The sequence below is a fragment of the Molossus molossus genome, unplaced genomic scaffold (assembly GCF_014108415.1).
Source record: "Molossus molossus isolate mMolMol1 unplaced genomic scaffold, mMolMol1.p scaffold_m16_p_24, whole genome shotgun sequence".
Classification (NCBI taxonomy): domain Eukaryota; kingdom Metazoa; phylum Chordata; class Mammalia; order Chiroptera; family Molossidae; genus Molossus; species Molossus molossus.
Genome location: NW_023425360.1, coordinates 12,585,852 through 12,613,437, shown reverse-complemented (window position 1 = coordinate 12,613,437; position 27,586 = coordinate 12,585,852). Strand labels below are relative to the sequence as shown.

General features: G+C 43.2%; 1 protein-coding gene across 6 annotated transcripts in view; it reads left to right on the top strand.

Annotated features, from left to right (window-relative positions):
- Positions 1-400: 400 nt before the first annotated feature.
- Positions 401-27,586, top strand: part of TJP1 (tight junction protein 1) — a 73,509-nt gene continuing 46,323 nt past the window's right edge. For 5 of the 6 annotated variants that reach the window (XM_036277837.1, XM_036277835.1, XM_036277834.1 and 2 more), the window contains exons 1-2: positions 401-510; positions 17,609-17,665. In XM_036277837.1, the coding sequence (XP_036133730.1) occupies positions 484-510; positions 17,609-17,665 (84 nt within the window). In that variant the 5' untranslated portion in view covers positions 401-483. Of the gene's footprint in view, positions 511-1,017; positions 1,053-17,608; positions 17,666-27,586 lie in introns of those variants that run through there. The other variant, XM_036277832.1, reaches the window with a different exon arrangement.

Here is a 27,586-nt window from a genome sequence, read left to right as displayed (position 1 = left end):
TGCTCAGTGGGCCGGCCGGGCCGGCAGGTTTGCGTGGCCGCCCGTAGTTGCCGGCGCCGGCTCAGCCCGCCGACGCCGCGTCCCTTCCCCGCGCGTCGTTCCCGGGCAGTTGCGTGCTGGGGACGGCTTCCCAGGAGCCGGCGGCCGGGCTGCGGGGACGGGCGGAGGCCCGGGCGCTGCCGAGGGCGAGCGGGCGAGGCCGACGTGGCCGGGCAGCGAGCGCCCGGAGGCCGAGCGGGCGCCACACGGAGGGAGGCGCCGGCCGGGCGCGCCCCGCGGAGCAGCCCCGGGCGGGGCGGGCGGGGCGGGCGTTCCCCGGACTTTTGTCCGAGTTGAGTCCCCTCCCCGTGGGCCGGGCCTCCCCCGCCCGCAGCGCCGCTCGCTCCCGGGAGATGTTTATCTGGGCTGCGGCGTGAGGAGCGGGCGGGCTGGTGGCGCGGAGTTTCGGGTCCGAGGAGCCTCGCGCGGCGCCGGAGAGACAAGATGTCCGCCAGGGCGGCGGCCGCCAAGGTGAGCGCCTCGGGCCGCCGGGCCCTTCCCGGGCGGAGAGCGCGGCCGCCGGCGTCGGGCCCGGGGCGGGCGGGGGCCGCGCGGGCCGGGGAGGGGCGGCGGGCGCGCGGGGCCGCGGGCGCGCAGGTGCATCGCGGCGGCGGGACGCGCAACAGGTCCCGAGCCGGGCGACGGCGTCGGGAGCCGGGGGCGCGGGTCCCGGGCGCGAGCCTGCGGGCGCCGAGGGCGGGTGTGGGCAGCCGCGGCCAGCCAGCCGGTGGCCGCTCGTGCGGAGGAGTGGCTGGTCCCGGCGAAACCGTGGAGTTTCGATCTGATGTCACTGTTCGTGGAATGCGCGCGCCAGCGCGGAGACTTGGCGACAGTGAGACGCTCAGTTCGTGGAGTAGGTCGGACCCCCCTCCCCCCCACCTTGTGTTATTTATTTAAGGCGACATTGAAAAAAGAACAAAACCCAAACAACTCCCTGAACACTTTTGAATCGTTCAATTAGAAGTAAACGGTTCAAAAAGTCATACCAAATACCCCGGCAAGTGGACAAGGAGGTGAGCTCTTAAGAATTAGCAAAGATCTGTGGGTTCAGCAAAAAAGTAACACGGTTTTCTCTCAGTTTTTGTTCCTGTGTTTGGAAGCATTGTGCCGTTTTCTCAGTGCCCTGAAACTTTGTTTCTAAAAATCAGTTAAAATCCTCTCTTCTTGTACATTTTAATCTTTCCCATTGTCAAGGAGGACTTGTTCTTCGGGAATACAGGAAGGTGAAGAGTATAAATCTCCCCTTTCAAAAAAAAAAAAAATCAATTCATTACTTGAAACAGTATGGAAGTACTTAAGCAGTGTGTGGTTTTATGTGTTTATTTTTGTTTGAAATGTTTCTTCATAGTATCTGGGAGCAGGTATAATATGGCCTTGAGAGCGGTTACATTTAGTAGCAAATACATTCTTTTAAGGAATATCGTCTTCTTTCTTTCAGAAGACTTTAATTTGTATCTTTCTGACGTTGTGTTCATGAAAAACAATCTCAAGATAAAACTTGATCCAGTGACTTTTTAAAAGGCACATATTTTGCTTTACTTTGAAAATAAGCTCACGTTATGTACCTTTTTCTGGGGCTTCATTTTCTCCGAGGAAAGGCTTTGTTTCCATATTACAGAGAATGTCACTTTGTTCTTGAAGTGTGATCTCTGGCACTTGATACCCAAGACAAACACACTTTTAAAAGGTTATTTCAAGACTGGAGAGAAATAATTTCCAATGGATTGCCTTAGTAGGATGATTTAGAAGGAGTGATACTTTTCCTCCTGAATTATGGTATTGAGATTTCATGCCATGAAAAGCATCACAAGTTAAATATTGTAGGGACGTTGGCATGCTTAAATGTTTGAGTAAAATGTGAGTTGAAAGCTCTTTTTTTTTTTTTTGGAATGCTGTATTATGAGGCCACCACAAAATCTTATGTAGGTAGTGTAAAGCGGGCCATAAAAATATGGGTGAAATTAAAGTAATATTCAATCACCTGTTTTCAAGTCACATTTAATTTTTTAAGGTGATTAAAGTGCTCACCAAGAGACAGGCTCTGTAATCAGTACTTTACATCAGATCCTTTTGTTTCCTCCACCCTTGATTTTAAAAGGACATTAATTTGGCAGCTTGCTTTTTTATTTTTAGCATAGTAGTTTGTAGAAATCTTTTTTTAAGCTAATACCTTTGCTTCTATGTTCTTTGTAATGGTTGAATAGTTTTGTGTCCCATGAACATTCTATGGATCAGGGTTGCTAACTTGTTCCCAGGATTTTGCTATTGTAGTAAATAGCATGATATTTTCATATTTGTGTACTTTACATAGTATTACTATATGTCAGATTCTTAAAAATGCAATTTCTGGGTTAAAGGGTATGTGCATTTAAAATCCCGATAAATACCAGTCATTTTTTTGTCTCCAAAAAAGATTATACGTGGGAATAAATATAACAATTATTGGTGAATTACCTGAGTAAAATAAAACCTGAATAAATGAGATGAGACCGTGTAATCTCTGGATGGGGAGAGTCAGTGTGGGAGACTATTTCGACTTTCCCTGAGTTGCTGTATAAATGTAATACAATTTCAAATAGAATTCCAGCATTATCTTATAGGAAACTTGATATATTGATGAGAAAATTTGTCTGATAAAATAAATGAAGGATAGTCACAATGTGAAAGAAGGCCCCATCAGAACTCAACGTGTTTGAAATCCAGACTAATTCAAAGCAGTCTGTCAGTTCAGGACTAGACAGCGGAACCGGAGTCCAGAAACATCTGTGTATTTATGAGCTGTTAGTGATTATGGTTAATAGCATGTCATGTGTGTCAGGTATTGTAAGTGCTTACCATGAGTGAACTGATTTAATTCTCAGAGTAACCCTATGAAGTGAGCAAATACTATTCCCACTTTATGGATGGGGGAATTGAATCACAGAGATAAAAAAGGTAACACACTTAAATTCATTTAACCAATGAGAGGGAAAAGAGAATATGTGATTAAAATAACATTACAGATTACTGGAGAAAGGATGAGTTTTTCAATAAATAGCGCTGCAACTGTCGGTTAACTTTTTTTTTTTTATCCTCACCCGAGGATATTTTTCCATTTTTTGTACAGATAGAGTGGGAGGGAGAGAGAGGAAGGGAGAGAGAGAGAAACATCGACGTGAAGGGACACATCGAGTGGCTGCCACCCGCACGACCAACCAGGGTCGGGGACAAACTGCAACCGAAGTACGTGCCCTTAGCGGGAACCGAACCCGGGTCTCTCCAGACCGCAGGCCGACGCTCTAACCGCTGAGCCAAACTGGCCAGGGCTAACTTTTTTTTTTTAATCTGAGTTTTCTTCCCCAGGCCATAACCCCTCACCCCCAAATTAAAAAAAAAAAAAAAAGGACAAATAAAGCAAATCACAAAATACTAGAAGAAAGTGTAGGATACTTTGAAAAAATATATACCTGAATTGCACAGGGCTTCTCTGTACTAATATTAGCTTAAGAAGTAATAAAAGAAAATGTTTTTATTTGTGTGATATACACTGGAATTTGTGAACACAATATTAGTGTACCTGATATTAAATCACTTAAAAGTTGAAATCAAGAATTTGAGAGTGGTTCTCTGTCTCCCCAAAGAAATGTTAATCATGCAAGAAAATGGTATGAGTAATTATTAGAAACATCTCCATTGGTTGAATCATGGAAAGCAGCTGAAGGAAGGTACAGTGGCTTCTGCATTTTCAAGCTGTGTCACTGTGGGGAAGTAATAAAGTTGAAAATTGTATTGTTATATATGCTTATTAGATTTTGCTGCTTAAATGTTTTCATTATGTCTCAGGGACAGTATCTTTTTCCCTGTGGTTATCTCTAAAGTTACAGTGTACTTTAGTATGAAAATTGTTTACATCTCTTCTTAGGCAATGATTTATTGTATCAAGTACAATATATTTTTTCTCAATAGCTGAACACTTGAAAGTTAAGAACTGTAGAAATTAGTTAAATTAATGAACAAAACTAACTGAAAATTAGTCTTTATTGTGTCCCAAAGTGGCTGTTACAGTGTAGTTCTAATTTTGGTAGCTATTGATCACTGCATATTTATTTCATATTGCTTTAAAAACACCCTGTGCTTTATGAGAATTCACTTGATTGTGTCTGCCAACTTGAATGGGCTTTACTGTGGTACATTTTTCTGGACCTGCTAAGTTGATACAATAATTATTAATTACTGGAAATATTTTGAAAGTATTTAAGGCAAAAGGCTTTTTAATTTTTTTTTATGTTGGCGTGTTTGACATTTTAGACATTTGTGATTAAACTGTAGTTTATGTACGTGGCTGATAATCCTGACTACATTTACAACTCTTAAGTTTGCTTTAGGACAGCTCAGTTAGCTACTTTTCAAGTCATATACTGCCTGTTCACCCAGGTTGTGTAGTAGCACAAACTGTACTGCCCGGTAAGAGAGACTTATTTTCTTCTCTGTCTCTCTCTCTCAGATACTGATGTTTTCATGTTAGGGACTTGAAAACTTTTATTTCATGTTCAAGAAAGACTCATGCTGCCCATTGATTGTTGTCAGCAAATGGTAGAGGACTTCAACCATCACACAGCAAGTAATGAGGTTGAAACCAACCTACGACTGGAGGGCTGATACAGTGTACATAGCTCCGTTTCCTGTTTGGTTTGAAGGAAAGATTACAGTAGTTTCACTCCTTCTTGCAATCCTGGAAACAACCCACTGGCTGACTTCTACTCGCTCTTCAATCTTTTCTTCTATTTAGAGACCAAATGTAAACTCAGTGCAGTTCTAAGAATAAAACTAAGTATAAATAAGACAGATCACTATGCTACTAAGGAAAATGGCTTTAAAAATAATAATTTTGGCAAAAAGTTTGGAGATGGGATTCAGTTTCTGGATATGACCCTAACATAAAAATTCAATCTATTAAAAGACCCTGAGTCTGGCTGTAAATTCTTGGGTAGTGCCTGCCACCCGCCCCTGGCGGCTCTGTCACCCTCACCCAGGGTCGCGTCTTCAGGCGTGCAGGGCTCAGTATTGAGTGCCCACTGAGCACTGGAGTGGCTGAGGACAAGTTAGTGGATTGAGCAAAGCTGTTTTTTATTGCTAGATTTTTATTTTTAATCAAATGTGAAATTAAAAGATGGTTTCTGTCTAATAGGATATTTCTGAAGTATTTGGCTGGAACTTGGTTTGAGTCTCTGACTTTGGAAAGGCAATCTTGAAACTCCTTATTAGTTTAATAGCTTCTAATCTTTTAGGAAGAGAGAGACATTAGGATTACGTGCTGAGTTTTAAATTTAATTTAAGGTGGGCGGAGCTGTTTCAGTGCAGTATTTTCAGTGTAAGGTAGCAGTAAAAATAGGCCTTTTGCTGTCTCTGACCTAGAGTGCTTCTTAATTTATTTATTGCAGAGGAGAGTGGCTTCGGGTTCCCCTTTTATGGGTTAGCCAGGTGCTTTATTTCCATTCCTTCTGAAGCAGATAAATTCTTAATAATGAGAAGTGTGTGGTGAGGAATTTCATTTTACATCCTACAGACAGATGAAAATAATTGACTCTGGACAAAAACAATGGACTCAGAAGCACTGCTTTAAAACATCACAAAACCAACGGTGCCTAAACCACACCATCAGAGAGTTAGTCCCAACGCCCTGGCTGTTCTATGTCGCTTTTATTGGTTCGAGTTACACATTTCAGTTGATGTAGCAAAATCACCTACCTCTTCCTAGGAGGATGCTGGCCAGTGAGTTGACTGATGAAATGAAGGGCCTCAATTGTTCTAGTTTATCATGCCCAGAAGGGAGGTGAAAACAGGAGCTACTATTACTTTATATGGATATTAATTAGGAACATAAAATTAACATATACCTGGTTTAATTAAAATTTATTTAAATTTGCTAAAATTCCTTCCTTCCTTCCTTCCTTCCTTCCTTCCTTCCTTCCTTCCTTCCAGGAGTCAAAGTTCAATTTTTTTCCTGCTTGGTTATCTTAAGAATTTTCACTTTTTTGGTTGTCACCAGTAACCTTTGGGGTTTGTGCCATTTCCAATGACTGAACTGAACTTAATTTATGATTAGCTCTTTTAATTTAGGACATAATTGTAAGTCCAGGAGGGTCTCGGTAATGACTGATTTTTTTGAAACGTCAATGGAGCACATTTTGTTTTGGATTCCTGTTTAGAAGCTTACACTTTTTAGTTGCTGTATACTGTAATAATCAGTTGTGAAATGTATGATTCATTTTTAAGATCCAAAGATTATGCAGTGCTTACTTATGAAAAACAAATATGAGCACAATTATGGTCATCTTATAATAACACAGCATTCTAGGGTACTTTTTTGGTTGGGGAAAGTGATGGAATTATATTTAAAGTTTGGGCTTGCTGTAACAGTTGATTTTCTGCGCTTTTTTTTTCTGTTAATTTTTAAAGCTTTCGTTAATTCTGAACACATCCACATGTTCAGTAAAAGTATCTCGGAGAAAAAGCTTAAGAACTAGAAAGTAATTAGACTTTGCTTACATGCTTGTAACTCCTTGAATAGACTGATGTGGAAAACGTACAGTATAGTAGCTGTTACTGTTCATCTAGGATCTGAAAAGCTGTGAAATACATAGCAATTTGGATTTTTCTTTCCCAACAGATATTTATTGTGCAAACCTGGTATGAACCAGGCACTGTTTTTGATGCTGGCGACAGAGCAGTGTACATGTGTCTACTCACGGAGCATTTTAATGGTGTGGGCAGACAGCAACAAGTAAAATACTGTACATGATGATAAATGCTAGATTCCCTCACATGCCATTTTTAGATCATAAACTTCTCCAAAGACTGCATCGATCTTGTTTCTATGGTGCCCACTTTGTGGCTTTTCTGTCCGATTTTACCATGTCATCACGCGTTCCTTAAGAACTGTGTTCTGCCCGCGAACTGTGCAATCTTCAGTGTGGATTCTGGTGTGTGCTCGCCTTTGCTCAGCATTGTGTTAGTTGATTGATGTTGTGGGTAACTATAGTTCATTAGTTTTCATTGTGTTCATGGATGAAATTCCTAGTAATCCATTGTACAAGGGCTCACTGCCAAATCGGCTGGGAAAAAATAGTTTGAATTAGACTTTTGTGGTTTCTTGGAGAAAAATATTGTATACCTCTGTCAGGGGCCAGAGTTAGATAAGCATGTTCACTAGTCATCAGAGTGCCCACAACTGTGTGAATAATACTTTATTGCACTGCTTTTGGTGTTCACCTTGAAACACCAGGCTTAGTTTTGAGGGCATTTTATGACTAAGGTCTTAAAAATCTATCATCTTGAAGTATATTTTTGTAGGTATCCATTTATTTGACGCTGATCAGACCAGTAAAAGCCACAATCAGGCAAAATACATGCTTTGGGACAAAAACAACTAAATACAGGTCTACTTTTCAGAGTATAATTGTAGTAAATCTTTTCCATGGTGTCATGGAGAGGAACCTGGGGAGGTTTATTGACTGGTTGTTTTTGTTTTCAGCAGTGGTACGTGTTGGGATATTTACACAGACAGACATACACTGCCTCTGTGTCATTGTGCCTATAAAATCAGAAGGCAGGGCTGAGCAGGGAGATTGACACTGGTTGTGAACACGAGAAACGGACGTCAGTCGTAGATCGTAGTCCGTAGTATTGAACACAGGTTCTGGGATAGGTACAACGTTAAAGAGTTTTATATGCACCCTTTCATTCGATCTTATCTCTGTTTCATAGGTGAGGAGTCTGAGGTGAAATTCACTTGCTCTAGCTAATTGCACACCTGTTTATATGCTTTGTAACTCATATGTGCATATGCTTAGATGTTCTTTGTTCTAAAGGAGTGTCAGGAGATACCTGTGGAATGGTGTTAGGTGAGTCTCAGACCAGAGCGTGAATCATGGAAGCCTGGAGAGAGAGTGCCCTGGCGGTCAGAGGGCACAGGCTGGTCTGCAGGAAGTAGCAGTTGCTCAACTCCAGCTGCTTGTTGGCACAGAGGACAGGCCAGATCTTCCAGTTTTTAAAAGCAGGTTGTAAATCCAGATATTTATGTAAATTACCTTGGCTTAAATGTTGTCAGCTGATTTCATTCTTCTCTGTCTTCTTAATTTGAAATATAATACCTATATAAAAATCTATAAAGTAAATGTACTTTAATGAATTATTATAAAGTGAACACCATGTAAACACCATCCAGGTCAAAGAATAAAATATGCCCTGGCTGGTTTGGCTCAGCGTTAGAGTGTCGGCCTGCGGTACAGAGAGACCCAGGTTTGGTTCCTGCTAAGGGCGCGTACCTCGGTTGCAGTTTGTCCCCGGCCCTGGTTGGTCGTGCGGGTGGCAGCCACTTGATGTGTCCCTTTCACATCGATGTTTCTCTCTCTCTCTCTCTCCCTCTCTCCCTCCCATTCTATCTGAACCAAAAAAATGGAAAAATGTCCTCAGGTGAGGATAAAAAAATAATAAAATAAAATAAAATAAAATGTTTTTTAAAGACACAGCTAACGCAATAGCTTACGACACACTGGGCACTGTGCCAAGGGAGCCAGCGGACGATCACCCTGAGGAGGGTGCTGTCATTGTTACAGGCTGCATTTCACAGATAAGAAAACAGCGATTAAGTGGCAGACCCAAGATTCAGAGTCCAGAGCCTAGTCATAAAGTAATACAGACTTAAGGTTACTCAGTGATCACCTTTTCAGTCCTATTTCACCTGGCTTCTCTCCGGGCAGGACCTGGCCAGCCGACAGGCCCCTTCCGGAAACTCCTCCCTTGCTGGCCTTCTCTGTGCCCTACGCTCAGGCCACACTCAAGTTAAGAACTTCCAGTCATGAGGACGCCATTCAGAGATTACCACCAGGCTGAAAACTTTATCTACAGTACATATATTCAACTAGTCTTTATCCCAAAAATATGAGGCCAGTCAAGTAGATAGATAATCCCCCCAAAAAAGCAGACAGAAGAGTTGCTCACCTAGTCAAAGAAATACAAATTAAAACTACACTGAGATTATAGTAAAGACCCATGAGAAGTGTCTGATACTGAGGCTGGTGAAAACGTAGACTAACAGAAACTCATTCCCTGGGGATGAAGAGCGGAAGTGGTATCGCCTCTCTGGAAAAGACATGACCTGCAGAAACTGCAGATACATGAATCAATCCAGTAGCCATGCCTCAATACATACGTAAATGCAACGTTCACCAAGAGACATGGGCAGTAAGTGTGTTCACGGAAGTATCATTCTTACTAACCGAAATGAGGAGATAACCCAATGTCCGTCAATTGTGGTATAGACGTACAATAGAATACTGGAAGCAATGAAACTGAATGAATTCACAGGCAACAACACAGGAATCTGAAAAACAAAGTTAGGACAGTGGCTGCCTTGGGGAGGAAAGGCGTTAATAGGAAGGTCACCACGCTCGGGACTTATGTCAGGACAGTGGCTGCCTTGCACTTAGCAGGGCAATGTGATCCAGAAGAGGCGGGGGGAGGGGGGGCTTCTAAGAAGCTGGTGATATATTTTTTTTATCCTCACCCGAGGACATTTTTTTTTTTTTTTTATCCTCACCCGAGGACATTTTTTTTTTTTTTTATCCTCACCCGAGGATATTTTTCCATTTTTTGTACAGATAGAGTGGGAGGGAGAGAGAGGAAGAGAGAGAGAGTGAGAGAAACATCGATGTGAAGGGACACATCGAGTGGCTGCCACCCGCACGACCAACCAGGGCCGGGGACAACCTGCAACCGAAGTACGTGCCCTTAGCAGGAACCAAACCCGGGTCTCTCCGGACCGCAGGTGGACGCTCTAACCGCTGAGCCAAACCGGCCAGGGCTTTTTTTCCTCATTTTTTGTTCAGATAGAGTGGGAGGGAGAGAGAGAAACATCGATGTGAAAGGGACACATCGAATGGCTGCCACCTGCACGACCAACCAGGACCAGGGACAAACTGCAACCGAGGTACATGCCCTTAGCGGGAACCCAACCCGGGTCTCTCCAGACCGCAGGCCAATGCTCTAACCGCTGAGCCAAACCGGCCAGGGCCCTAGATATGTTTTACAAGTTGCAGTAGCATTGAAGAAGGAGTGCAGTCTTTCCGTCTGACGGATTTGGGAACAGAGATTAAAGACTATTCTCAGTCCAGTGCGGTGAGTGAGTGATTAGCAAATTCTGTTCAGTTCTTACCTCCCGAGCACCTCATATCTTCCCACTTGTCCCATGTGGACTTTTACCATTTACACCCCCCCCCCCCATACATACAGTGTAATCTACCGTTAATAGCCTCCTAAGTAGTATCAGACCCCTTCTTCCCCCTCCCAGGCTGTTTTTCTAAAATGATCTTTTCAAAATCCAAGTTTGATCAGTGTCCCTCTGATCTTACTGAACCTGGTCTGGGCACCAGGAGGGAGGTCCCTGGCCTAAGTGACAAGTGACACACAGCTTGTCACCTTTTCACTTAGTCATGATTTGTTTAAAATACTTTTAAAGTGAGGAAAGGAGGCTGATGTTGAAGAAACGTGGCCTGTTGAGTACAGATTTGGTCTGTTTTTCAGGGAGTGCTCTGCCGTGTGAACACCGTGATTTTTCATGCATCGTATTTAAATGGAAAAGATTTTTTTTAAACCCCTAATTTTGAATAAGTGATAGCCTTAGAGAAAAATTGCAAAAGTTTTGGTTTCCTTATGTCCCTCTTCTCACTCCCCTTACATTTTGCATAACCATAGAACAAATGATCAAGAATAAGAAACGAATGTTAGTGCAGTAACATCAACTAAGCTATACACTGTATTTGAATTGTGCTGATTTTCCCCTTTTCCATTTCAGGATTCTATGTTGCACTAAATTGTTGCTTTTCTTTGGTGTCTTGGAACCTGTCACAGGTCCTCTGTCTTCCCTCTGTCTTTTATGACCTTTGCATGTACATTGGAAGAGAATCGACTGGCTATTTTGTAGAACGCAGCTTATTTTGGTTCGTCTGGTGTTTACTCGTCATTGGAACAGGTGACGCATTTTTGGCAAGAATCCTGGGGAAATCACGTTGTGTCCCTGGTGCAGCGTAGCTCGGGGTTCACGACGCTGATAGACTTATTGATGATGTCGACCTTGACCATTTGGCTCAGGTGGTATTTCTCCTCTGTAAAGTTACTGTATTTTTGTTATTGACAAATATTTGAGGCTGTGCTAATCCTGCTGTTGCTCAAACTTTTCACCCACTGATTTTAGCATCTGCGGGTGGATCTTATCTGCAGCCGTGTGTGGGGTCTGCCTCATGGGTGGTGGTTTCCCTTTCCCTCCCTGTGGGGAAGAGCTATCCCCATTTATTTACTCTGTTTTGTCACTGTGACCCCACGGATATTGTTCTGTGGGTTAAAATCAGACACACTCATTATTTACTTTGTTGCTCAAGTCATTTCAGCTTTGGCCAGGTTGGGCCCTGTGTCCCAGAAGCCCATGTGTTTTTGAGCAATTCCTTAATTTCTGGGCCTGCACGGTGATATTCCAGGCTCATCTTCTGTTTACCCTGCCTCAACCCTGGAACCAACCACTTCTCCAAGGAATCCGGGTTTGTTTTATTCAGGAATGGAATTTAGAAATGTGAGCTATACATACAAGTAAGAAAGATGAATAAGAATAGCCCTGGCCGGTTTGGCTTAGCGGTTGGAGCGTCGGCCTGCGGACCAGAGAGTCCTGGGTTTGGTTCCCACTAGGGGCACATACCAAAAAAAAGAACAGGAGAATTATTTTCCAGTGTGGTATTCTAGTTCAGGTGTTAGTGGCGAGTCTGTCCCTGCTGCTGAGGGTGCCAAGCGGGAACGCACCCTGGACAGGACACCCTTCCTTTGCAGGGCCACTCACACATGCCCACACTCAGACTGGGCTCGTCTAGACATGCTAGTTCACCTGATGCGCACCTTTGGGATGTGGAGGACACCAGAGTACTTGGAGAAAACCCTGGACATGGGGAGAAGGTGCAAAATCATGCAGGTGTTTTTTCCTCAACGTTATAGCAAAACGACTTTGAACAAATTGGCATTGAGGACCTGCTATGTATGAAAACGTTACTCTTTTTTGATACGATTTTCATATTAGTGTATTCTCTGGGCATCTGTAGGCACCCCATTGCTCTTCCTGTGTCCTCACGGGCGGCCCCTTCTCGGGTTTGTTTGGTTCTTCCTTTTTCCCTCTAAAATATTTGTACTCCAGAAGGTCATCTTGGGTCCTTTGGTAACTGTATCTTTTCTCTCAGGTTTTAATGCTACTTTGTTAATTACTCCTGGGTCCTTGTCTACTCCAGATCTCGGTCTTGATCTCCAGACCTCCATATCCAACTGCCTGCTGTTCACATCGCGGGCTGACTGTCCCAGTCACCTTGAATTGAGGCTTTTAAGCTGAATTTGTAACGTTCTTCCTGCCTTTTCAGTCACTTGCCCAGTTCAGAAACCTAACAGGCCATCATCAACTCCTCCCCCTTTCACTTGAACTTTCTGGCTGGTCTCCCACCTCAGGCCCGCCTTCCGCACCTCAGCCTCCAGAAGGGCTCTGACTGTGTCGTGGGGTTGCCCCATCCAGTTGAAGCTCCGCAGCATCACACAGCTTCTCTCTCCCCTCCTTCCCTGCTCCACAAACCGGACTTGTCAGCCAAATGGGAGCGGCTTCGCGGACGGCATCAATAACCGTGCTGATAATGCTGTTGCTTCCAAAACACCTTCCCCCGCTTTTTCCTAGTCCTTCTTCCCGCCTGAACTCAGCCGTCTTGGGGCCGCGGTCTCTGATCTTCACAGCAGGCAGCGCCCTCTCCATCCCCACGGGTCACCTTGTGTGCACCATTTATGGGCCTCACGAGCCTTCTCCTCCAGCCCAAGGGAGGAAGAGGACCTTTTTTGCCTCCACGGCACTTAGCAAGCTGATAAATGTTTGTTGAATGAGTGAGTGGATCTCTTTTTATTCTGATTATAGCCATAAGGGTGGTAAATCGCTGCCTATACATCTAATGTTAAGGAGTTAAGATTTTTCTTTTATTCTATTTTGTATTTTGCCTTCTTCCAATCAATTACAGGTTCATTTGTGTGTTCAGTTCTTGTGTCCTCCAGTCTTTCCTCCATTTGATTTGTCATCAGCCCTAAAGGACGGTGGGACTGCCTAGAGTGGGGATCTGAAGTTTTGGCAGGAAGCCCTTCCGAGTTGGTGATCTGAATAGTGTCCTTGCCAGCTGGAGCTTCGAACAAAGAAGCCAAACAAACTCTTGGTAGATTCTGAAATGCAGTTTTTTGCTTCTTCAGAAATTGTGATTCTGGTCAGTTGGTGCTGACTTAGAAATGTGCAGAGATCTGAACCCAGCAGCCGCGGTCGCAGCGTCTTGGTGCCTGGGGTGTGTCATCCGTCAGTGGTGCAGTGTGCAGCCTGTTGGGAATTGGAGTTCTAGTTGGACTACAATTAGAATTACAGTCTAATAGCACTTTGGAGCCAGAAAGAACTTTTTACTTGAGAACATTTCATGCAGTTCCCTAACTTCGTAGTGAGGACAATCGGGTCTCCTATCTAGTTAATGGCAGATTTGGGCTGTTGATCTTGCTGTTTCTGATCTAGTCCATTTTCTGTTTAACAGCATTTTTCGGTTACAAAGGAGGGACAGTGTTGGAGTCACGCTGTAGGAAGAACACTTCTTCCGTAGTTTCCCACAAACTGAAATGCTTTGGGAATGAGCCTGCCGATTCCCAGGAGATCTTTGTTCAATTACACAACTGTGCATTCTGCCTTTTTTTTTTTTTTTTAAATAAGAAAAATGACAAGTTTACAATAAGGATGTTGAGTTTTAAAAATCATTTATTTGCACTGACCGGTTTGGCTTGCTGGTTAGAGCATCGGCCCTCAGACCAAAGAGTTGCAGGTTTGATTCCAGTCAAGGGCATGTGCCTCGGTTGTGGTTCGTCCCCGGCCCTGAACAGGGTCGTGTGGGAGGCAACCAATTGATGTGTTTCTCTCACATCGATCTGTCTGTCTGTCTGTTTGTCTCTCTCTCTCTCTCTCTATCCCTCCCTCCCTCCCACTCTATCTGAAAATAAATGGAAAAATATACTTGGGTGAGATTTTGTTTTTAATCATTTATTTGAATAGGTAATAGATGAACTTGATAAAACACTGCAAAAGGGCTCAAAGTGAAAAAAAAAGGAAGATTCTCACCACCCCCCCATTTCCCATTCTGAACCCCAGAGGCCACCTCATTTTTATCTGTATGTAGTGCTCACCAACATAGTGCTTAATGCATTACTAGTGCAGATGTTTCCCATCAATTTGAGCCTTCAGTTTCTGAGAGATTTACTGTAAGAAGCTCCTTCCCTCTGGCCCTTAACAGTTGATGATTATTTTTCAATTTAGCAACATTGAAAGAGTTTTACAATGGATAGCCATGAATCCTGGTAACTGAGACTTTCCTTTACATGTATTTGCATGACACCAGCCTCTGTCTTTGCTCGTGTCTTGTCCCTCCATGCAGTCTTCATGGGGGCGGTTAGACAACTGTGGAGGGATGGAGGGGAGGTGCTGTTCTCCCCCCTGAAGGAAACCAGAGGCTGGGGAGTGAGGAGTGACGACCTGGTCCCTTGTTTCCACCAGGAATACTTTTCTCCTGTGTGATTTTTATTTTTATGTAATAAGGATCGGCAAGGCCTAATAACTTATTCATATTCTGTATTAAATTGGTTTAGTGTGCTGGTCAAGAGCCTGAATACCTGCTGTCTAGTAAATCAAACTAATAAAGCTACATTTGCAGCCGGCCGGTGTGGATCAGTGGTTGAGTGTCAACCCATGCACCAAGAGGTTACCAGTTCGATTCCTAGTCAGGGCACATTCCCATGTTGTGGGCCCAATCCAGGTGGGGGGTGGGGGGGACAGGCCGGAGGCAGCCAATTGATGTTCTCTCTCATCGATATTTCTGTCTCTCCCTCTCTTTCCCCTCTCTCTAAAATCAACAAAGAAAAAACTTAAAAAAAAAAAAAAGCTATGTTTACTTTAACAGAGAAGTGAGGTATTATATTACCCTTTTGGGGGAAACCATTGACTTAGTTGAGATGTGTACTTTTCTAATCCCTCCAAAGGAAAAACATATTTTTTTTAATGCTCACCCGAGGACATTTTTGCATTTATCTTTGGATAGCGTGGGAGGGAGGGAGGGAAAGGGGAGGGAGAGAGAAGCATCTACATGAGAGAGACACATCGCTTCCTGCACGACCCCCACCAGGGCCGGGGACGAACCACAACCAAGGTACATGCCCTTGACCGGAATTGAACCCAAGACTCTTTGGTCCACTGGCTGATGCTCTAACCGCTGAGCAAAACCATCCAGGGCCAGAATAAATACCTTTTATAGTTAACAATGAAATAAAATCTTCTTAAGTAGTATTTGGGTTTCCTAAAAGCTAAGTTAAAAACAGATATTTGATGTTTCGAATGGGATTTGGTTAATGTGGATTAAAATCCTTTGGCAACGGGAATGGAGAAAGGAAAGCCAGAAGATAAAACACCAGCGAAAGAAATGCCCCCACGACCCCTTCACTCGAAGATGGTCAGTGTCAACATTTTCTCTGTCCGCAGCCTCTTCTGCGCACACTCAGACAGAAGGAACCTAACATAAGCTGCTCCATAGAATTGACATTAAGTGAATGTCCCCGTTTGATTAGAACTCTCTTACAAAGTGGGAAATGACGTGGTCGTGACAGCCATATGGCAGATAGATGATAAACCCTTCACACCAGAGAATGCATTGTCAAGGTGTTCCTGTTACTAGGTTGCTCTCCGTTTGTGCTGATGGGAAAGGGATTACAAGGGCAGGGAGCAGTGCTCCGGGTTCAAGGGGCGGGTCAGGAAGAGGTGAGCCTGAGCTGTGCAAGCAGCTCCCTTTTTCTTAATTCTCACCCAAGGATGTTTTTCTGTTTATCTTTAGATAGAGTGGGAGGGAGAGGGAGAGAGAGAGAGAGAAACATCAACATGAGAGGGATACCTCAACTGGTTGCCTCCCGCAGGACCCCGGCCAGGACCAGGAACGGACCTGTGACTCTTTGGTCCCCGGGCCGACGCTCTAACTGCTGAGCCAAACCAACCAAGACAGGCAGCTCCTGTTTTTATATGTCAGCTAAGATTGGGCAGACTGGCAATTATTGCAGGTATTTTGATCATGTGTATTTTAGTAGAATTCTTAACGCTTAGCAGAATTACTCATACCATCATCGCTTCACATTGATGGAGGGGTTCTTTTAATACATTCAAACAAACAAACAAACAAACAAAAAACCACATTTGTTTCCAGCAGAGGTCTCATTAAAGGGAGGCTTTGCTGCCCTTGATTGGAAGGCGGAAACAAAGCGGGGAGCTTGGCAGTTCTTATCTGTGGGAGTGAACAGAGAGATCCTTTCTCTCCCTCTCTCACTCATTCATCTGGCAGGAAAGTTAATCTAGTTGCTTTGAATTTAGGGAAGCAGGCTTTCTTCCTAGGGATTCATTTTCTAAAGTAGCAAGAATCTCCGATTAAAGTTGCTGTAAGAAAGGAGAAACAGGCCCCTGGTACCTTGATGGGCCTGTTCTCGTGAAGCAGATGACAGCGATGTCAGAAAACATCTCGCTTGTGAGCGGGGCAGTTGTGGCAATGCCATGCTCCGTCCCCTCCACCCGCCCCTGTGACTCTGCCTTCAGAACGTGGCCACAGACGGTCACACTCGGGAACCTGTGCTACCCAGTGCCACAGTAAGGAAAACTGGATTACCTGAAGCTTCCAAGAGCACTTAACCCAGTTTATGGAAATTTTTGTTGAGTTCTCTAGTGCTTACCACCGCAGATAGTCATTGGTTTCCCTCTCTGGTCAGTTTCTCAGCAGCAGATGAACCTGAACTGCACGTTGGTGTCAGGCGGGCTTCCCTGCAGCTCGCTTTGCGCTCATTGGACGGTCATTCTTGGAGAGGTTTTTCTGGGAGTTGCTTTTCTTTGCGGGGTGTGTGTAATAGTATATTAGAAAAGCCATATTTTTTCCTTAGAAAAAAAGCTTGAGAAGGCAATTCTGTAGTAAAACCTAAACTAGGTGGGGCAGTAGTGTGACTGATACTAACGCAGCCATATCCCATTTCCCGTAACGTGAATGTTTATAATCAGAGGGTTGAGTTCTGAGGCATCTGACTTTCTCTTTCCTTTACATAAGGAATGCTTTGAGATGTTTTATGTGTCCGTAGATATTTTAAAATAGTACTATTCCAACTGTCATTCTTTCCAATTTCATGTTAAGTATGAAGTTGCAGAATTAGCTAGATTACTGATTACAGCTGGCAAGAAATGAACCTAGACCGGCATCTGTCCAAATTAAGTTGAAAACAAAGGAAGTTCCTGTGTGTAGCTTCCTGTCTCTTTCAACAAAAGCAGACCAAAAACCTTCCATAATTATGAGGCTCTTTCGGAGTATCTGATATTCATAGTATGACTTTTAATGTGCTGACTTGTTTGTTGGGTGCCCTTGCTCACTTGATTAAAGACGTTTTCTTAAAAAATGAATGACTTGTTTTTCTTTTTCTTTGTCAGAACACAGTGATGGAGGAAACAGCTATATGGGAACAGCACACAGTGACGCTTCACAGGGTGAGTTCTGCTGCGGCCCAGGCTCCGTGCACAGCTCAGGATATTGGCAGCTGGTGAAAACAATAGCAGAAAGCCAGATGTCAGGAAGCCCAGAGAAAGGGGAAAACTTTTCTATATTCCTTTGTTTAAAATTGGAATCGCGATAAAGTCTTTATGAAGGTCAGAAGTGAACAGGGTTACTTTTTCAAATATCCTTTTGGTGGTTATTTGTATATTTGCTGTTTTTATCCCTGACCAAAGACATTTAAGTTATTTATTTTTTCAAGTTCTGAGTGATCCGGTAAAAGACTGCGCACTGTGTAAGTTGTGAACTGCTTCAGCCTTTCTGCGCACAGACGTGTGTTGTGGGCTGTGTTAAAATAAACCAGGCGGTGTGGGTAATCACCTTAAACAGCACTTGTTGATCTGAAATGTGTAGACTCGAAGCTGTTGCCGAAGCAGTTGCAGATGGACACGGCGAGGGAGCGCTTTGTCTGCCCGCACCGTGAACCCCGGGCCGCCTCTTTCCCCTTTGAAATGGGCAGGCTGTGGTCTCCACTCATTTAACTGGGCAGTGACACCTTTTTATGCTTGACATAAACCGAACCGCTCCCCGGGGCCCCGCTCCCCCTTGGGAGAGCTGACTCTGTTCCCCTCCCCCTCAGCACTTCTCAACGTGGGGGTCGCAACCCCTCGGGGGGTCGAACAACCCTTTCACAGGGGTCGCTTAAGACATAACAGTAGCAAAATTACAGTTATGAAGTAGCTGCGAAAATAATTTTGAAAATAATTTTACGGTTGGGGGTCACCACAACACGAGGAACTGTATTACAGGGCCGCGGCATCAGGAAGGTTGAGAACCACTGACTTAGAGGATGAGCAGGAAGAGGTCAGAGAATATTTCAATACTTGACACTTACTGTTTCTACCAGCCGTGTCCACTACTAGGCAAATGGAAAGGGGAAGAAGCATGTTCCCGAACTCTGCCCTGATTCTCGTGAATGTTTGAATCTGCACATAATAGATAATGGGTAAATTAATTATTAAAAAATAGTGGTTTCAAATAAGATGTAGTGGATTTTTTATGCCTCCCTAAGTGATAATAATAAAAAAAAATCACTAAATAATACTAACCTTAACTGTTAATTTATAAAGCTAAAATATGGCCTCTGTTTGAAATATACTGAGAGGTAAAATATTTCAGTCCGATTAAACATATCAAATAACTCATACCTTATCATTGTTTACTTAGCTGGTTATGATATAATACTTTGGTGGTGTTTATCACATTACATTTATTTTCTGAATACCTTTATTGTTTGCACTGGTATGACTGACATATAGGAAGATGCTCAGGGCACAGTTCTGAGTTTGACAGACACACGTAGTCATGTAACCACCACTGCAATCAAAATACAGAACAGTTCCATCACCCTGAAACTTCCCATCTATAGTCAGCTCTGTCCCCGCACCCTCAGCACTTAGCAATCACTGGTGTGTTTTCTCTTCCCGTACAGAAGTATGTGCCTTTTCCAGAATGTCATGTCAGTGAGCTCATACTACATACATGTAGCCTTCTGAGACTGGTTTCCTACACTCAGCCTAATGTGTTTGAGATTTCTCCAGGAAGTTGCTTGTGTCAGTAGTTCTTTGTTGTTGTTGTTGGTTTCTTGTTGCTGAGTAGTCCAGTGTATGACTGTAGAATAGTGCACTTATTCTCCAGTTCACATACGTTTGGCTTGTTTCCAGTTTTTGGTGATTATGAATAAATCTGCTCCAATATACAGGTTTTTGTATGAGCATAACTTTTCATTTCTCTTGGATAAATACTTAGGAATGGAACTGCTGGGTGTCTTATGGTAAATGAATGCTTAACTTACAAGAAATTGCCAAACTATAACATTTTGCATCCCCACTAGCTGTGTCCTCACCAATACTTGATATTATCAGGGTTGTTTCATTTTGTTTGTTTGTTTTTATTTTAGCCACACAAATAGGTGTGTAGTGGTATGCCATTGCGGTTTTAGTTTTCAGTTCTCTAAAGACTGCGGACATTGAGTATCTGCTTTTGTGCCTACTTGTTGTCCATATATTCTTTGGTAAATGTGTTCAAATCTCTTGCCCTTTTTTTTTTTTTTTTAAATCCTCACCCGAGGACATTTTTTGATATTTTGTTCAGATAGAGTGGCAGGGAGAGAGAGAGAGAGAGAGAAACATTGATGTGAAAGGGACACATCGAGTGGTTGCCACCCACACGACCCAACCAGGGCCAGGGACAAGCTGCAACCAAGGTACGTGCCCTTAGCAGGAACTGAACCCGGGTCTCTCCTGACCGCAGGCCGACACTCTAACCACTGAGCAAAACCGGCCAGGGTTCTTGCCCATTTTTAATTGGGTTGTTTGTTTTTTTTAATTATTGAATGGCTTCTTATAATTACGGTAAAATATACCTAGCATGAAATTTACCATCTGTTCAAGTCTTTTGCCCATATTTTAATTGGGTTATTTATTTTTTAATTGTTGAGTTGTAGGAATTCTTTTTTTTTTTTAATCCTCACCCGAGGACATTTTTCCATTTTTTGTTCAGATAGAGCGGGAGGGGGAGAGAGAGAGAGAGAGAAACATCGACGTGAAGGGACACATCGAGTGGCTGCCACCCACACGACCAACAGGGCCGGGGACAAACTGCAACCGAGGTACATGCCCTTAGCGGGAACCAAACCCGGGTCTCTCTGTACCGCAGGCTGACGCTCCAACTGCTGAGCCAAACCGGCCAGGGCGAGTTGTAGGAATTCTTTATATATTCTGGATATTAACCCCTTATTAGATATATGACTTGCAGATATTTTTTTCCTATTCCATGGATTGTGTTTTCATTCTCTTGATTGTCCCCCTTGGTGCACAAAAATAGTTATTGAGTTTCATTTTGTTTTGTTTTTAAATCCTCACTCAAGGACATTTTTCCATTTGTTTTTGCAGAAAGAGTGGGAGGGAGAGATAGAGAGAGAGAGAGAGAGAGAGGGAGAGAAACATGAATGTGAGAGAGACACACTGATTGGTTGCCTCCCACATGACCCTGACCAGGGCCCAAACTACAACCAAAGGCGTGTGCCTATGACCGGAATCGAACCCGTGACTCTTTGGTCCAAGGGCCAACACTCTAACCACCAAACCAGCCAAGGCAGGTTATTGAGTTTTGAGAGTTCTATCTATTTAGGATACAAGTTTAATTTCTATCTGATTCTGTCAAAAATCCATGACCATTTATGTGTGGTCTTTCTCTGGTCTCTTCTGTTGATCTGTTTGTCTATCTTTCTGCCAGTTACTTCTGCATTGATTACTATTAAGTGTAGAAATTAGGTGATATGAATCCTCCAAATTTACCATTAAAAAAAAAAAATGTTTTGGCTATTCTAGTTCCTTTGCCTTTTGGTATAGATTTTAGAATATGTTAGTAAAAAAAAAAAAAATCCACTAGGATTTTTATTGGGATTGCATTAAATCTGTAGATTAATTTGGGGGAGAATTGCATCTTAACGTTATTGCGCCTTCCAAACTATGAATGTGACCAAACTCTCTCCATTCTTTTTTATTTTCTTTCATTGTTGTTTTGTCGTTTTGGCACATAGGTCCTGCCCACATTTTGTTAAATTTCTAGTTATGTGTGTTTCATGTTTCCTGGTGCTAATCTAAATGGTGTTTGTTTTTATTTCAATTTTTGATTGTTCATTAGTGTGTAAAAATAAAGTTGATTTTAAAAAATAGCGACCTTGCAATTTTCTTAACTTACTGGTTCTGGGAACATTTTTTGTAGAGTTCTTGGTATTTTTCTATGTAGACTGTTGTGTCATCTGTGAATAGAGGCTGTTTTATTTCTTCCTCTCAGATCTTTATGCTGTTCTGTTTTGTTTTGTTTTTTTCTTGCCTTATTACACTAGCTAGGACTTCCAGGGTATTGTCAAATATGAATGGTGAGCAGACATCCTTGTCTATTCCTAATTTTAGATGAAAGCATTTGTCCTTCACAAGTAAGTATGATATTAGGTGTAGGGTTTTTGTAATGCCATTTATCAGAAGTTCCCTTGTATTTCTGTTTGGCCATTTGCTAGGTTGAGGAAGTTTCGTTTTATACTTACTTTGCTGGCTTTTTTTTTCTTTTAAATCATGAATAGATGTTGATTTTTGCCAGTGTTTTTGTTGTTGCAAGTATTGATTGAGGTTATAAGAATTTTCTTCTTAGTCTTTGGTAGGATCAATTTCTTGCTTTTTGAGTGCTGAATAGCCTTGTATTCCCAAGATAAATTCCACTTGATTGTGATGTATCTTCCATGCTATATATTGGATTAACTCGCTCATGTTTTTGAAGATACTTGTTTCTGTGTTCATAAAAAATATCGGTCTGTACTTTCTTTTTTGTATTGTTTTCATCTGGTTTTGGTATCAGGGGAAGTGCCTCTAAACAAACAGCTGCAGTTTGGGCTCTCTGCTGCAGTTCCTGTTCCGCCGATGCTCTGCTTCCTTCAGTGTTGGTAGGATTCATCATGGTAGTGTAGCCAGCCATCTGGTCCTGGAGTCTTCTTTGTGGGAAGGCTTTTAACTATCAATTCAGTTCATTTGATGTTAAATAAGACTGTTCAGTTATGTATTTATTCTTTAACTTTTCTCTCTCTTTTTTTTTTTTGGTAGCTTTGGTAATTTGTATCTTTTAGAGTATTTGTCCCTTTCATCTAATTTATGAACATAAAATTGTTAACAGTGGTCCCGTATTTTATTGCTTTAGGATCTGTAATGAGGTCCTTTTTTTTTTTTAATTTTTGATATGGTAATTCATGTCTTCTTTTGTTTCTTGGTCTCTCTGGCTAGAGGTTTAACAATTTTGACTGATCTTTCCAAAATACCAGCTTTTGTTTTCATTGACGTTTTTTGTTTTGATTTTATTTTTGTATTTTTGTATTTCCTTATACTTATTTTTATATTTCCTTTCTTCTGCTTACACTGGGTTTAAATTGTTCTTTTTATAATTTCTTAAGGTAGACACTAGATCATTCTTTTGAGAGGTGTAATTTGGTGTTATCACATTACATTTGGTTTTCCCTAGTACCTTTTTGTTTTTAAATAAACAAAATAAAATAAGACATATTAGCTAAAATATGTTTCTTCTTTCTACTATTTTGCCTTGTTTTGTTAGGAGTTCAGGTGTGGGGAAATCCTTAGTGTGTTTACTACAGCTCATTAGCTTGGGTAAAGTGGGCAAAGATCTCGTGTGTTGAGGAAGCAGAAACTGGCTTTCTGAACGTGTTAGGTGTCATACCTCCTCATCACAGCAGGTGTAGCCAGGCAGGCCTGGGGACTCTGTCCAGAAGAGGCTCTTCCTGTGCTTCACGGGCCTTCTGCCATGAGAAGGGCACCAGCCCAGAGGTGAGGTGAGCGTACCATTCATAATTCTTTGATTTTTAAACATGTTAACTGTTGTGCTGGGAACACAGATGTGTGTTGCCTCTGGGCTTCATCAGAGAGTCTCCACAGAATGACAGTCCTCAGCAACCATCCCTGCAGGAACTGTGGCAACTGTGTTTAGGAGGTCTTTGAAAATAGCCCTGTCAGTGCGAGCTGAGAGAATTATGCTGAACCATAATTCATTTGACTTCATTCTCCGAGGCGGCGGAGTAGTCCTTTCAAATACCATAGTCCTTTGGTGCTAGGAGTTGACCCAGAATAAAATTTAGCTCAGCTACAGCATTGTCAGCAAACTTCGGCTGTAAAGAGCCAGATAATATTTTAGGCCTCGCAGGCCACAAATCTCTCACTGCTACTCAGCTCTGCAGTTGTAGTGCAGAGGCAGCTATAAACAATAGGTCGACTAATGCGTGTGGCTGTGTTCCAATAAAACTTTATTTACAAAACTGGGCAGCTAGCAAGATTTGACCTGTAGGCCATAGTTTCTGGCCACTGGTGTAGAGCAGTGACTCTCCGGTTTTTCTCAAAAGAGAAGTCAGCTGGGTCATCCCCAACCACCCGAGATTCTGATCCACTAGGTCTGGGATGGGCCGCTAACACATATTTTAAAAAATGATCCAGTCTGAAATGGAGGGCATGGCCTCTGGCGTCATGTTTTTGAGAAACAGGAACGAGAAAGTCATTTTGGAGGTGACCAAGTGGGCTTTGGTAGTAGTAGGAAGTGAAAGAGGTGATATGAGACTGTTCTTTTGGCAGTAACCTGGAGTATAGATACCATGCGTTGCCAAATAAGGGCAAATCCATATCGTTTGACATCTGATGGTCAATTACATGTAAGGTGGAGATAACTTTGTCTTCTACAAGAATAAAAATTCTGTAGATGAAAATGCAACACTTTCTGCTGTTAACTATCAAGAATAATTAATACATCATGTTCTTCTGTCTTGGTTCATTGTTCTGTTTGCGTCCCCAGAGGGTACTTTGTCCACCTTGCAGTATTAGAAACGATAGAAACCCTGTAGAGTCCTCAAGGCTGCACTGTGCGCCACACTGTTACTCCCTGTGCTTTATCAGGGAACAAATACAGGCAGAACTCCGTGCCTCGTGGAGTCTCTCGCCCACTGGTCCCTGGTGTCGGGTGACTCTGTACCTCAGGTCGTTGTCAACCCTGTCTCTGTGCAGTATCATCTTCTCAAGGGCAGGAAATCAGAACCTATTTTATGTGCCCTTAGTGCTTGGTACTTAGTTAAAAGCCTAATAAAACTATTGCCTGGGAGGCCACCCTGTTCCACACAGTCCACGGAGCAGCTGCATTGCCAGCTGCCACAGAAGGCAAAGCACGTACGTGATTTAAAGTCTTCCCGTCTTCCCGTCTTCACGTTGAAAAATGTAAAATATGGATGAAACTAATGTTATATCTTACTTAACTCAGTATATCCAAAATATCAGTTTCAACATGTAATCAGTATTTTTAAATTGATGTACTTTGTGTTTTTTCATCGGGTCTTACAAAACTGACATACATTTTACGGTTCCAGTGCCTCTCTGGGAGGACTAGCCACACTTCAGTGCTCAGTGGTCTCCGTATTGTTTACCATTTAGCTTCCCTACCAGGCGAAGATTTAAAACAAGTCAGTTGCGGCTCATTGCTGCTTATTGTCTCAAAAAGATGAAATATGCGGAAAGGAGAATTTGTTGATGCTCTTTTCTTCCATTCAGAAGTTAGACCATGGATGTGTGAGCGCATACAAAGAAATGCAGTTGCACTCTCCTGCTTCAAACCGCCCACCATAACCGCAAACATGACCTTGGACGTTTTCCCCTGAACATATAAAAACCACTATCTCCCTGGCTGGTTTGGCTCAGCGGTTAGAGCATCAGCCCGCAGACCAAAGGTCTTGGGTTCGATTTCCGGTCAAGGGCATGTAGCTAGGTCGCAGGGTTGTGCAGGAGGCAGCCAATCGATGTGTCTCTCTCACATTGATGTTTCTCTCTCTCTCCCCCTCCCTCCCTCCACTCTTTCTGAAAATCAATGAACAAATATCCTTGGCTGAGGATTAACAAAAATAAAATAAAAACCAACTATCTTCTGACATTCCTAAATATTTGTATGGTAAAGATACGTGAGAAAAAAACAGTGTTTTGCATTTCTGTTGAAAGTCCTTGGGAAGCCCTGGCCTGTTTGGCTCAGCGGTTAGAGCGTCGGCCTGCGGTCTGGAGAGACCCGGGTTCGGTTCCCGCTAAGGGCATGTACCTCGGTTGCAGTTTGTCCCCGACCCTGGTTGGTCGTGCGGGTGGCAGCCACTCGATGTGTCCCTTTCACGTCGATGTTTCTCTCTCTCTGTTCCTCTCTCTCCCTCCCACTCTACCTGAACAAAAAATGGAAAAATGTTCTCGGGTGAGGATAAAAAAAAAAAAAAGAAAGTCCTTGGGAAGACCAGCACCTTAGTTGTTCAGTAAGCCCGGTACAGTACCTACGGCTGCCTCAGTATTAGTGATTCTACCACTGTCAGCTTTGGTTGCTGGAAACATATTAAAATATTTTACACCTGCTGTTCCTACTCTTCTTCCCATTTAAAAACATGGCTTTACTGTATCTAGATCATATAGCTGTTATATAGTGGAATTCTTTCACCCTAATTCCTATTTTATCTTAATACCGTATGTATTTAATGCCATCACCAGCCCCTTCCGCGTGTCTCTTGTCATTGATTGTCAGAATGTGATCCTCTATTAGATTCCTTAGGAAGGGACCATGAGACACTATTCCCTGTCTGGCACGTTGATTTGTTTATCTGGACCCTGTTGTACTTGAAGGTCCGTTTTTCTGGGTATGAAATACTTGGCTCACTGTTCCCCTTAGTGTCATGATACTATCTTTGCACATGTTGCTATCCAAATGTGCTGATAACCTGAGTTTCTTTTCTTTGTAAGTTATAAGCTTTTTGTCTAGATGCCGAAGAATCATTTTTATTTTTATTTAGGCATATTTGAATATATTGGGATTATCACCTATGAATTGACATTCTCAGATACTCTTAGGTATTAAGAGCTCATGAGGTCTGTCCCTTGAGTACTATGTAGTCTCAATTTTTAAAAAATCAGAAAAGTTGGTTTTTTTAAATAACTTGTTTGTACTATTTTTTTTTTCTCTTCTCTTCTTTTGGTTTAGTTTTTGGGAACTCGTCCTACCCATATGTTGTATCTTGTTTGTGTATGTTTGATCTTGTGTTCCTATCTAAACTGACATTTTAATATTTCTAATGAGCTCTTGAATTCTGTGTCTGTTTCTGAGTGTTTCTAATTCTTTTTTTTTTTTTTGATATTTTGTTCAGATAGAGTGGGAGGGAGGGAGGGAGAGTGAGAGAGAGAGAGAGAGAGAGAGAGAGAGAGAGAGAGAGAAACATCGGCGCGAAAGGGACACACCGAGTGGCCGCCACCCACACGACCAACCAGGGCCAGGGACAAACCGCAACCGAGGCACACGCCCCTAGCGGGAACCGAACCCGGGTCTCTCCGGACCGCAGGCCCACGCTCCAACCGCTGAGCCAAACCGGCTAGGGCTCTAATTCTTATTTATGTTCTTCATGTCTTGTAGATTGTTCTTATGCCCTTTAGTCTGTTTGGGTCTTTTTTTTCCTTCTGTTTTTGAGCACTTGTTCTAGCATGCTTTCATTTTCTGTAAGGGACGTGTTCTGCTACTCGTTATCTTTACAGTGATGTTGTAAGGGACTTGATCGTGATACTCTTTTTGCTTATTTATATGTGACATTGGTTCTTTGAGTGTTTAGATATCGGCTTAGTTTCCTCGCGCGTGTGTGTGTACACGTGTGTGCTACGAAACACAGCTGCTGCTTGCTGACTTCCATCTGCCCTTTGTACACTTTCCCCTGGGTCTTCTCTGCACGGTGTTCTTGCCCCCTCACCTGTGGTTCCCTGCCAGCAGCGCCTCCCTCCTGTGTGGGCCCCATGCTGGGGCACCTGCAGGTGCCACACTGTTCCGTGGGGTTGGCTGCACCGCAGGCTCCTCGTTCCCGCCCACTGTTGGAGTGGGCAGAGTTCCTCCCAGTTCCAGCTGCTGCTCCCAGGTTGTCCTGCTGTTCTTTCCAGTGAATACTGGTTATTTGGGGGGTCTCGGGTCTCAGGTGTCTGACACGTGTGGCTTTCCTCCCGTGTAACCTGGGGGACACACGAGTCTCACAGTTGCTTGCTTGGCCCCGCCTGCTTGCATGCTGCACTGGGTGGGTTTTGGAATAACCCTCTGCCATAGTGGAGGGCGATGGTTGTGCAGTGGAGGTTAGCAGTCTGCTGAAACCCAGGTGACAGTAAGACCACGGTGGAGGCATAGGGAAGGGGAGTGTGGACTAGTGAGCCTCTGAGGCTTTGGCCACAACCCTGCCCTGGTGTTCACATTTGAGGCTGAGCGAGGCCCTCAGCCCTGGCTGCTGTCAGGGTCACTGGGGGCGTAGAGCAAATGCCCATCAT